Source organism: Corvus kubaryi, unplaced genomic scaffold (assembly GCF_017639235.1).
Source record: "Corvus kubaryi isolate FWS band 111438036 unplaced genomic scaffold, C.kubaryi_AGA036_p1.0 65347, whole genome shotgun sequence".
Lineage (NCBI taxonomy): Eukaryota > Metazoa > Chordata > Aves > Passeriformes > Corvidae > Corvus > Corvus kubaryi.
In genome coordinates, this window is record NW_024581930.1 from 35,821 (window position 1) to 47,796 (window position 11,976).

General features: G+C 48.0%; 1 protein-coding gene across 2 annotated transcripts; it reads right to left on the bottom strand.

The window, feature by feature from the left end:
* Positions 1 to 5,250: 5,250 nt before the first annotated feature.
* On the bottom strand, positions 5,251 to 11,976 carry LOC121673306 (histone H3.3A). 2 transcript variants are annotated; one of them, XM_042046503.1, is made up of 4 exons: positions 11,930 to 11,976; positions 10,352 to 10,506; positions 8,405 to 8,558; positions 5,251 to 5,901 (listed from the first exon to the last, which is right to left on the bottom strand). In XM_042046503.1, the coding sequence occupies exons 2-4, from the start codon at positions 10,477 to 10,479 to the stop codon at positions 5,773 to 5,775; spliced, it is 411 nt and encodes a 136-aa protein (XP_041902437.1). In that variant the 5' UTR covers positions 10,480 to 10,506; positions 11,930 to 11,976; the 3' UTR covers positions 5,251 to 5,772. The 2 variants fall into 2 exon arrangements, with proteins under 2 accessions (XP_041902437.1, XP_041902438.1); XM_042046504.1 differs by lacking the exon at positions 11,930 to 11,976 and adding an exon at positions 11,599 to 11,617.

Here is an 11,976-nt window from a genome sequence, read left to right on the forward strand (position 1 = left end):
CCAGCAGCACACCACGGCTCAGGTCATGCCCTGGGAACATGGCAAAACCCTTCTGGAACCATGGACCTCAACCATGCCACGAAGACAGTGCATCCATCCACAGCAGGATCCCTCAAACCAACACCTGGGACTGCTCCTGTTGTTCGCATCTGCCTGGTGAAGTCCCAGCGTACACCCTGTCCTCCGGGGAGAGCAGTGCTGGCATCAGCCTGGCACCCCGTGCTCCAAACACTGCCCACATCCCCAGGACCTGCTAAAGAAGTCTCCCCTCCTCTGAGCATCTTCCCTGGCCCACGCCCTCAGCCCCAGCGAGGTGCAGATGGGCAGGAGGTACAAAGGAAAAGCCATCATCGACAGCCCCTCTGGGCAAAGCACGTCAGCAAGGCAGCACACGGAGCTTGTGCCGCTCCTGCCAGCTCCCTGCCCTGCTCCACAGCCGAGCCAAAGCCCGAGGTCCCAGGGATCCGCACGCCCGAGCCTGGCAGCTCTCCCGTGCCCCGAATTAGCCGGCACCGGGGCCGCTTGAAGCGGCTCCAGCCGTCAGATGTAGGGACACGCAGCCCCTCCGCGGTAACCGGTCCTGGGGCCGCTTCCAGCTGGGACGCCTCTCCTGCCATCCCCGATTCGTGCTCGCGCTCCTCACGGCCGGCATCCGTGCCCATGTGTTCACCTGGCAGCATTCCCAGCCTCGGGCTGCCTGACAGGGCCTCAGCTGCCAGGTAGTGATGCACTGGGAGAGGGAGGCCTGGGCAGGACTGTAAATACTGTTCCTTCAGCCTTCCTGCTCCTCCAGCACACGGAAAAGAAAGGAACCTCTCTCACCTGATGATGACTGCAGTGTTGTCTCAGCCTCTCCTCAAAGCAGCCACAAGATGAAGGCAGAAGGGGGAATATACCCCTCACCAACTCAACAGATGCTGAGGAAAACTAAAGTACCTGAAATCACATAGTCTCTTGCAAATCAAGGTTGGCAGGAGTGGAGATCAACTGCTCAGGAGCAAAGAGTGATGGGGGCAAACCCAAGGATCAGCATTTATCACCGAGGCACGTGGGATTAGCTCTCACTCACTCTGGGATGTATAGGCCACAGACATTTTCCAGCTGGCTTGTGCTTGGGATGCTTCCATGAAACAGCACATGCACGGAACACAGCGAGGTGGTGAGGGTAGCTCCTCCCAAGGGAGCGGGGCGAGAACGTTCAATCCTGACACCACCAGGAGACACAAGTGGTTTCCAGAGCTGTAGGGATTTTTTTTCTTTCTTTTTCAGGATTTAAAATTTTTTTTTCTTTTTTACTTCTTAAATTTTTGTGACATCACAGGAGCTTTCAGTATCATAAAGCACCCCTGCTGCTAGAGGCCCTGCTGTGTGTAATAGCCTGCCTGCAGGAGGAGATGAGGGGGATGCTGCTGGCAGGGGACAGTACAGCAGAGAATGTGAGCACACGTCTCAAACCATGAGCTACATATAAGCCTACAAATGTGTTCTCAAGAGAGATGGGCAAAAAAATCCAGGCTTATTTCCTCGTGAAGAGCAACTATGACATTGACTTGGAGAGCACACACCCCCTGCCTTTGACCCCAACCTCATCTTCTGTGGGATTTTATCCGTGTCCTGATCTTTGGTGTTACTGCTGCAGAGGGGCAGTAAGGCTCACCATCAAGGAAAAAGCAGAAAGCTTCAGCCTAGGTGCGCTGCAACGGAGAGAATTCCTGAGCCTCAGCATTTTGCAGCCATTTCTCAGAATCAGACAATTGTCTTCATTTAAAAATAATAAAATCTTGTATGTTTATTTAGTTGTGATCATGTAACAGCTAATATTCCCAGGAAGGCAATCAAAAAGGCAGCTTCCATTAAGATCAGCCTATGCAGTCCTAACAATCCCTTTTTAACACTACTATTGATAGATGTAAAGCTTTTTTCACACTGAGCTATTTTTTGACATTGTATTACCAAGGTCAAAAGATCAAAGCCTCCTCACGGATTAAAAGAAAAAAATACATAAACAGTGGCTTTTTGTTCAGCAAAATACTTGTCTGTTTAGAGGCCAACCTGCCACAAACAAGTCTGCAACATCCACTTCGTGCAAGAACATCTCACCACTGAGGATGATTCATTTTACATGGGAGTAAGACACAAGTAAAAGCTGAGCAAAGACCTCCCCAATATCATCCTGATCTGGACCAGGGAAAAAAAGAGCCCAACAACTATCCTGACACTAGAATTCCTCCTCTTCATTCCAGCCTTTGAAACCAAGTTATACAAGAAGTGTTACTAAGTTCTTATTCCTATGAAGGCCAAGAAAAGTAGTGTGTTTGTTTGTCAGAGTAAGAAATGAAATTGCAGTGAACAAAATATTTGACCAGAACACTGCCTGTACTTTATTAAACCATGAAATTTAAAATTAAGCTCCAGAAGATACATGGAAGTAACCCATCACAGGGTCCCAAGGGAGGCAGGTGTGGCAAGAAAAGCTGGTATTGGAATGGTAGCACGGGCATGAGTTTGGATTAAGTGTGCTGTGAGACTGAACCTAAACTGTGCACTGCAAGGGAAAATGGGTGTTCCTCTCCTCCTGCCTGCTCCAGAGCAAGCAGATATGCAGAGTCCAATTCTGGCTAATTGACCAGAAGCAGTGGCACAGGGAGTATGGATGTGAGTGAGACTCACTGGTTTCAGTCACATCAGAAAGTGTAATCTGGTCCCTGGATTAGGATCACCTAATAGCTACTGCCAGGTGGGATAAAGGGCTGGAGGTACACGGCCCAGAGATATATAGGTACACTAGTATTAGTTACTTTATATTCAGCAAGTTGCTTTCCTAAATAAAATCTGAAATGCTGGGTTTAAGCTCCGTGTTAGCCAAGCTCTCAAGAACTGCCAGTTGAATTTGATAAAGCCACACAAGAGGGACTGATCTTGTGTCTGAAATTATTTTCCACTACATTAATTTTTGGCTCTGGTAAGCCAGTTGGGGTTTTGTGTTGCTAATACAAAGCAATCAACTTAAAATAAGGGTTTGTACTTACTTTGGGGGAAATGGCAGGTAAACACAGCTGTTAACATACAAATATAAAACAGAGACCTAAAACCCAGCTTATCACATACATATTATAAAGGACTTCACCAAAATAATTCAGAAATTGAGCTGTGGACATACATCAAACAATGTCTTAAAGAGATGTTCAGCTTCTGAATAAGACTAACAAGGAGCCACCTCAAATCCACCCCTCCACTCAGTGCAGTTAAACTGCTCCACAGAAGTACATCCATAGGACCACAGCTTGTTTCTAGTATTCAAAATCTCAGCTGTGCCTGAATTGACCAGGAAACAGCAATTGGTATGGGGGGAAAAAAGAGGTAAACTATTTTAGAAACAGAAGTTTCTTGGCATTGATACAGACACAGACAGCTAATCACTAACAGGATTCATGGGGCACCTCTAGGACCACAGATTTCAAAAGGGCCAAGTTTATCCCTAAGCTGCAGGTATAGCACTGCACATAAATGTTGTCATCTGCTCAGACTCCTGATCCCTTCATCCTCCCTTAGGATTTCCTCTGCCTTGAACAGTTTAACTGCTTTGTCAGTAAAACTGGGATATTCTTCCCTCCAGTTCTCTCAAAGAGAAACAACTCACTATTTCATTTGAGAATCAGAATCTCTAGATTTTGTTTCCTAATATACCTAAAAAAGAAAAAAAAAAAAATGAAGTTCCTTATCAATACTTCAATTCCAGGTTATTAAGCAAAAACCACCCAAATCTACCCAACCCAATCACATTTTTGTGTAGGTGCTTGCAGCACTGTTGACTGATATGTGAAACAGAATTCTGAAGTACAGGACAAAACAAGTAGTTAATTATATTGAAAAGCACTGATAGCAAGTTTAACAGGATTGTTATCAAGTAGACAGAAGTGACATCTTAAGTCAGTTAAGTCTCAGTTGCTCACCTTTTACATTTCTGTTGTTCTGGATGCTCCAAGACAGGTCTTCCTTAATTTTCAGTTGATAACTATGAACTGCTTGGCATCAAAAGGATGTGATCACATTTTGTCTAGCATTAGTCTTGCCTCTGACAAGCTACTCCATTTAAATAGACTTTACTTCACACAACCCTGGCAGACAGCATTCATTACCAAAGCCGAGCAAGTTATGAATAATGTGATTTATTCCATAATTTTTGGCTCTCTGTTCAAGATACCAAAGCAGATAATGTATCTCTATTAATCCTCTTTGGAAATCTTCAGACAAATTCACTCGTGTTTAGAGCTCACTCAAAACCTCTTGAAAGAAGTTAGCAGCGAATAAGCTCTGCAGGAGCCTTAGCATGGAGGTGTAATCTGTTCACCGCCTACGTATTTTCTGTGGAACTCATTTCATTATCTGCAAGAGCTATCAAGAACTACAGCACATAACTCGTTTCCAGACTGGTCTGCCAGAACCCTTAAACAAATTTCAGGGGGAAAAATTAAAACCAAGTTTTCACAGGGTGTAATTTCAGCAGTAAATTTCTTCATGTGTACTTTCATCAGCAATTGTGGGAGAATATAAAAACCCAGTAAGTTTTAAATGTGTGATCCTGCCCAAGTACTGCTTCTGTGAAGAATTGTAACAAAAATGGTACAAAAGTGTCTTTTAGATTGGAGTGTACAAACTGAAACCAATCACAAGTGGACTAAGCTCTCAAAAATGCTAGAGGGTGTGACTGAAACAGAAAGGTAGTCAACCAAAAATGGGAACAGCTACAAACCAAGAAACTAACAGAGTGGAAAAGGGTTAAAAAAAAAAAAAACAAAAAAAAACCAAACACAACAAAAAATGCCCAAGAGAAATAAAACCCCCAAACAGAAAAACCCAAACCACTACACCCCACCACTTATACCATACTAAAACCCCATGAAATTCAGAAATGCTTCCAAATTCAGCACTAAATCAAGTAAGAAAGGAATTGAAATGACAACAAATTGCTGCTTCTTAGCACTGCAGCTCAGAGAGCTCAGTTCAGCTCCAGACTCTACCTGGTACTATACTCACCAAATCTGCTTTCCTGTGGAGCAGACAAGTTTTACACCCTTAAAAGAACCTCACATACACACTAGTTCAGCCAAGTCAGTATCCCCAGTGTTTCCTAGATCTGCTCCAAGGAATTAGGCCATGCATTGAAGAGAAAAAGGGGAGGGAAAGCTGATCACTTTTTAATCAGTATAACCCATGTGTAATATTTAAAAATCAAGACTAAAAACAGGCATCATTTAATGTATTTTAATAGCAAACTTACAGGAACAGCACAGAAGACAGACAACATTAAAAACATGTACTTGAATGTAGGACAACTCAGTTAGAAAAGTATAGTGAATGGATGGAATCTACTGTATGATAAAAATGCTACAAACACCATTTAGTTGCCATTGATAAGAAATTTACTTGTTTAAAAAAATCCAAATGCTGGCATTGTCCAGAAAAATTTGACAGGTTTATTTATAATTTTTTTTATAAAGTTGTTTTGGTGAAGAAGTTTCAACAATTCATTTTTTTATTTTTTTGACCACATTGATTGTTTTTATGTCCCCTTGTTTATATTAAAAATCCACACACAAATGAAAATGGAAAGAAAACTTGCCAATACCCAATTCTGTCCCCTATTTTTCCACTTGCAACCATATACTTAAGGTACCTTTTAACCCCATGGAAAAAATATCTAACGTTCATTACTACCAATAACAGGAAGAAGATTTTGCTTCGAGAATGACAAACCCATCGTGGTGAGGTTTAGGCACGCTCCCCACGTATGCGGCGTGCTAGCTGGATATCTTTTGGCATGATTGTGACACGTTTGGCATGGATAGCACACAGGTTGGTGTCTTCAAACAGGCCAACCAAGTAGGCTTCACTTGCCTCCTAGTGTGGAAGAAAAGAGGTAAGAACATTTTCACTCTCTGAGCAGCAGGAAAAAAAAGAATCGTAGTTAAGAATTAAAAGTACAGTGTAACATGGCATTAAGTTGAGGTTTTGATCTTTATTACTTGCAAACACCAAAAGTTTTAGATTTTCAGAAACGAGAATCTTCCATTTTCTTATAAAGCACCAAAACGATAATCTGTGTCTAAAGTAGTGTACTGCTGCCATTTGGTAAGGACATCCTCCAGAACACAATGGAACATATAATATTCCCATGGGACTCTCACAAGATAGGAAGAGGTTAAATTATCAGAAGGTTAGTTTGTTTAGGAAATTCTCTTTTCAAAGGCTAGGTTACACTGTTTGAGGCACTTGTCTGCTGCCTCTTCCAGAGTAAGAGTTACTGAGCATCAGGTGAAATTGGCAGGTGCCAGGGAAAAGAAGAGCGGGTATTCCTTCCCAACACACAGCTCAGGCACACAGCTCCTTCCACAGATACTGAAGAGGTGGCTTAACTCAAAAGCCAAAAATTAGCAGAAAAAAAATATACTGAGAAGTATTAGAAATAAGAGAACTCCTTTAGTTCAGGAACTCCTTGAACCATCAAAACCAGGACATCAGGGAATCACCATTAGACACATGTCCTGTTCCTGTACATCTGGGGACACAGCACAGGCCCTCACTATCACAGAAGCTTCTCACACCTGTGAGAATCAGGGGTCAGCACCTGGGAGCACAAAAGCAGTGCTGACCACAGTGGTTTTCCCTGTTACTGAGCACCTGCAGACAGGATTCTGAGTTAGACAGATGCTCAGCTGGAACTAAATGTTCTCCTGACTCATGTTAAGTTAGCTGCTGCTGAGCCCAGCACAGCAATGGTAACTGTTTACACACTTTTGGGCTGACATGGAATTCTAACACCTATCAATCTCCTAGGAAGCATCTTTGCATGCCAGTATTGGACACAGCAACACCTGGGCTGAGAAGGTGGGAATGATGGGGCTCAACTATAGAAAGGAGGTTGAGGTCACCCTTCCTACAATACACACAAGAGAAGAACTTGTGTGAACCCCTTCATTGCCAGGAACTCCAAGAATCAACTCACTAGATTCAAAGATCCCATTTAAAAACAAAAGATTATCCAATATGAAGAAAGAAGGATATTTACTACAGCAGATGAGGACTGTAGTAATTTCATACACAGTAGGTTATGAGAACCCCTAACAAAGTTTTGCCAAATCACTACGTGAAAAGTTAAGACACTTCACCAAATATCCATGCTGGCGCAAACAACACAGTACCCAAGGGGTTAAGAATTTTGGGGGTTTCTTAATTTTACTTTTTTAGGTTTTTGTTTTTTCAAATATGCAAGCAGAACACACTAGGAGCTGTCATCAAGTTCTGTACCAACAACTCCTTAATGCAAAACCAGGAACATTCAAACCAGGAGCCTTGGGAAAGTGTATTACCTGCTAAATTTTAATAGGCAGTTCTAGATAAAGAGACACACAGATAAACCTCAGGATTTAAGAACTGCCATGCAGTATAACTAAAAGCAAAATCAGCAACTCTGCAAACACACACAGCCACCTCTTGAAGCTAAGCATATGCCCAAGTTTATGGGCTCTCATGGCAAACGTCTTGGCCCTTTATCAACTGAAGTCATTAACTAGAAAGAGACCATTTTGCCTGCATGTCAGACAGACTACAATTACAGATAGGTCTTTACTGTTCTTTTAGCTGTTGAGAGATTGTTCCAGAACCTATCTTTAATCAGGAGTGTCTTTTATCATGAGAGGGAGATGTTCCCATGATAAGAACCGAATCTTGTGGGGGGTCCTAACTTAGATTCAGGAATTTGGACCAGAAAGAGCAATTAATATTTTACTCTCTGTGTCCTCTAAATAAGTTATGTAACTAATATATTAAAAACTGTGTTTAGCATCAACTACATCCTAGGAAAGCAGCTATCTCCCTAACTGTGTTTAGATGTGGCTTACTGAGCTGTTTTCCTTTAAAGAGCATTCGAAGACACTGAGACCTCCATTAGGACACCCCACAACCAGCTTTATACGATGCTTCCCTCTCCAATTGCAGAGCTTCCAAAGGCAGGGCCTCCAGCAGAGCTCAAGGGCGGAGGAAACATGTTTTCCTTAAGCCTCTTAACAAGATGCGCTGTTCTAACTAATTGAGGGGCTATTTAGAAAAAAACAAAACCAAAGCAGCCCCCACAAAAACACACTTAGAGGCTCTGTAAGGAGCTGTTTTATCCTGTAGTACCCACAGGCATTCCCAGGTCCTCCGCGGGCAAGCCCAGGCTGAGGTGCGCATCCCTCCCGACCCGCGCGGGCCACGCCCACCGCGGCCGCCCCACCAATCAGAGGGAGCCCAAACTAACCCTGGAAACAGCCTGGCCAATGGGGGCGCGGGGCGGAGTCCCCCCGCCCCGCTCCAGGGAATCCCGGCTGCGGGGGCACTTCCAGCCTGCCCCGGCAGGGCTCACCTGCAAAGCACCGATGGCAGCGCTCTGGAAGCGCAGATCTGTCTTGAAGTCCTGAGCAATTTCACGCACCAGACGCTGGAAGGGGAGTTTGCGGATCAAAAGTTCGGTGGACTTTTGATAGCGCCTGATTTCACGCAGGGCCACAGTACCCGGCCTATTAAGATAAAATAATAACAATAATAAAAATAATTAGTATTTAAAACATCTTCTGCATCACCTTAAAAATAGGGGTTCATCCTCCAGACTAAACCAAGCACCATACACTTCTGTTTTTCCTAGGAGAGTTCCACATTTACAATCCAAAATCAGGTCTGCTGTGGCAAAGGGTCACTGTCTTCTCACCACCAAGCTGTGCCAGCTTCCACTGGCTTCACCAGGGATCCCTCAGGCAGACTCCCCAGGCCCGACTTCACCAAGGGAAGAGTTGGCCAACGGGTGCTGTCCACCTGACACCAACACAGCTCAGTGCAGACGTGACAAGCCACAAAGCTGTCCCAAGTTCAGCCGTACCACAGGCACCCTCCCAGCGAGGGGCCTGACAGCAATCCTGATTTTAAGGGAAAACTGGTTCTTCTTCCCTACTGTCAGCATTCACAGAACTAGCATAATTTATATTCTCTGTTATATTGTCAGTCAAAAGTATCCAGTGTATTTCCTCATGTTAGTTTTGGTGTCAGAATAACAAATTCAGATTAGCAACATATGTTTGCAAACATGATGTCCGTCTGTGAAATTAATGTATTTATTTCTGTGGAACCTTTGTCTTTTCCTGCTCCAGCTTTATTACTTTTGTTCCAATTGATTTATTCTGCCTCACACCTAGAACAAGAGACAGAGTCACAGAGTGGGTCAGGTTGGAAAGAACCACAGTGGGTCATCTGGCCCAACCTCCCTGCTCAAGCAGGGTCATCCTAGAGCTGGTGTCTTAGGATTGTGTCCAGATGGCTTTTGGATATCTCCAAGGAAAGAGATTCCACAACCACTCTGGGCAATCTGTTGCAATGCTCAGTCACCTTCACATTAAAGTTCTTCCTCATGTTCAGGTGGATTTTCCCATGCCTCAGTTGCTGCCCATTGCCTTTTGTTCTGTTGCTTGGCACCACTGAGAAGAGCCTGGCTCCATCCTCTTCAGACTCCTCAACACATTAATAAATCCTCTCGGACTTTTAGATTAAGTTCCCTATTTGAAACCCACTTTTTCCCAATCCACATTTTCCCCAAGGAATACCTACACCTAGCCCAAAACCATCCTCCAAGCAGAAGCATGGAGGCTGCACGGAGGCAGGACTGGAAGAGGTCAGGACTTGGGGGCTGTGTGACAGCTCTGCTGCCGACTCCGCTCCGGCTCGGGTGCCCCAAGGCCGCGTTTCGGGACAGGCGATGCGGGAGCCCCGGCGCATCCGCGGGTGCGCGGCTCCCTCTCGCGGCGGCTCCGCGCCCTGCAGGGCCCCGCGCCCGCCCAGCGCCGCGGCCGGATCCAGCCCCGCGAGTGGAGCACGGAACGCGCCGGTAACAATAAACTTGGCGGCGGCGCAGCCCTGCTGCGGCCTCTAGATAACCGCGGGTACAAAATTACAAAAATTTAAAAGAACCGCCGAGCCGCGTCCGCCGCGGGGGGAGGGGTGTCGATTTTGGAGGCACCAGCACCGGAACGCCCGGAAAGGGGCTGATGGCAAACGCCGGGGGACGGTGCCGCCCTGGGAATTTCTGGTGATTTTTGCGGCTGGCAGGAACCCGCGCCTGTTAATTTTTTTGTTGTTGTTGTTGTTATTTTGGCGGCAGGCGGGCGGCCGCGGGAAGCGGAGCGCGGAGGAAGCGTGGCGGAGGCGGGGAGAAGCGCCCCCCGCCCTATCGGTCCCGCGGGGTGGGGGGGAGAAGGAGGGATTTTGGGGGGGGGGAGGTTTCCCGGTACCGCCCCGCGGCCGCCTCTGCGCGGCGCTGCGTTACCTGTAGCGGTGCGGCTTCTTCACCCCGCCAGTGGAGGGCGCGCTCTTGCGGGCGGCTTTGGTGGCGAGCTGCTTGCGGGGCGCCTTGCCGCCGGTGGACTTGCGGGCGGTCTGCTTGGTACGGGCCATGCTCCTGCCGACGTCGCTGCCTTACACCTGCCGGGGGGAACGTGGGCAGACAGGGCAAGGGGAAGGTGGTCGCCCCTCTCGGCGTGCGCCCCCCGCGGCACTTGCCCCGGGGTGGGCGGCAGCGCGGCCCCCGTCCCGCGCAACGCGTCCCTGCCCCGCCAGCCCCGAGCGCCGAGCCCGCGGCGGCCGAACGCCTCCGACGGCCAGGCGGGCATTAAGAAAAAAAAAAAAGAACAACCCACACCAAAAAAGGAAAAAAATTAAATTAGAAATTAAACGCCTTCCGATCGCGGAATATTAAAATACAGCTTTTTTTGCCCACGAATTCAATATCAAAGCGGCGGCGGCTGAAGCCGAGCGAGCCGCACGGCAGCAGGCGCGGAGAGGCGGCTGTCGCCTCCCCCCGCCGGCCGCCCGTCACCTGCCAAGTGTTTGCAAATACCGCCCGGCAAACATCGGGGGGCTGGCACCGACCCGCCGCTCCCACCCGCCGGAAAACCTCCTCCGAAACTGCGGAGCGGGGGAGATCGGAGCGGCAACCCCCGCCGGCCCTCCCCGGGGCTGCCCGGCGCTCGCCGCCGCCCGCCTGCGCTCTCCGACCCGCCGGCAACCGCAGGCAACCCGGCGTTTATCGTGCGAAAAGGAAAGGGGCCGGATAAAGTGCAAGAAAGCAACAAACTTTTTTTGGGGGGGTTGTTTTTTGGGTGCCGTCTTTCTCTTTCTGTGTAACTGCTTCCCCAAGAGCTGCCTCGCTCCCAAGCGCCTCTCACAGGCAAACTCAGCTCCCAGAGCCAGAACAAAATGGAAACAATCACGAAACGCAGCCCTAGTCCTTTTGCAAAGGAGGAAAAAATAAAATGCAAAAAATAACGCCAAAAATATCGCCAGGCACTCCAAACCATGCGGGTGCAGATGCAGGGGGAGGCAGCGGAAAAGTTTGTACTCGAAAACCAAAAAATTGCGTTGCGTTTGGGTCGTTCCTTCGGCGAATTTCTTTCCCTTTTTATTGTTTTTTATGCAATAGGAAAAAAAATATGGTCGGTGACCAGAGAAAAGAGACAAGATGGTGAAGCTGAGCAACAACTGTGGGGAGCAGGGGAAGGAAGGCAGGAGAGTTACCCTGGGCTGGCGAGCGGCTCCTCTTTGCGACCGCTTCCCGGCCCCGATCCGGGGGATGTCGGGCTGAGGAGGCAGCTAAGGGGCTGGGGAGGCCGCTGGTGGGGGTCTGGAGCGGGGGCGAGGGGAGCAGAGGGGGGCAACGACCGCGCGAAGCGGGGCCGGGGGTGCCGGCGGAGGGAGCCGCTCCGGCTGCGCCGGGAAGGCGGCGCGGCCAAGGGGAACCCGAGCTACCGCCGCCTCCCGAGCGCCCCAAAAGTTTGTGGGGAGGGTCGGGGGGCAGCGGCGGGGGGTGTCGGGGCGCGGGGGGCGGCGGGCGCGGCGCCAGACTTACCCCGTCCGCTGGGCGAGCGCGGCTGCCGTGCGGGAGGGAGGGAGGGA

Bases quoted from the DNA above. Each gene is read 5' to 3' on its own strand.
- LOC121673306 (XM_042046503.1), bottom strand. From the start codon at position 10,479: ATGGCCCGTACCAAGCAGACCGCCCGCAAGTCCACCGGCGGCAAGGCG. The intron at 8,559-10,351 runs GTAACGCAGCGC...TTATCTTAATAG, and splicing joins AAGAAGCCGCACCGCTACAG to GCCGGGTACTGTGGCCCTGC. The intron at 5,902-8,404 runs GTGAGCCCTGCC...CTTCCACACTAG, and splicing joins CTGCCATCGGTGCTTTGCAG to GAGGCAAGTGAAGCCTACTT.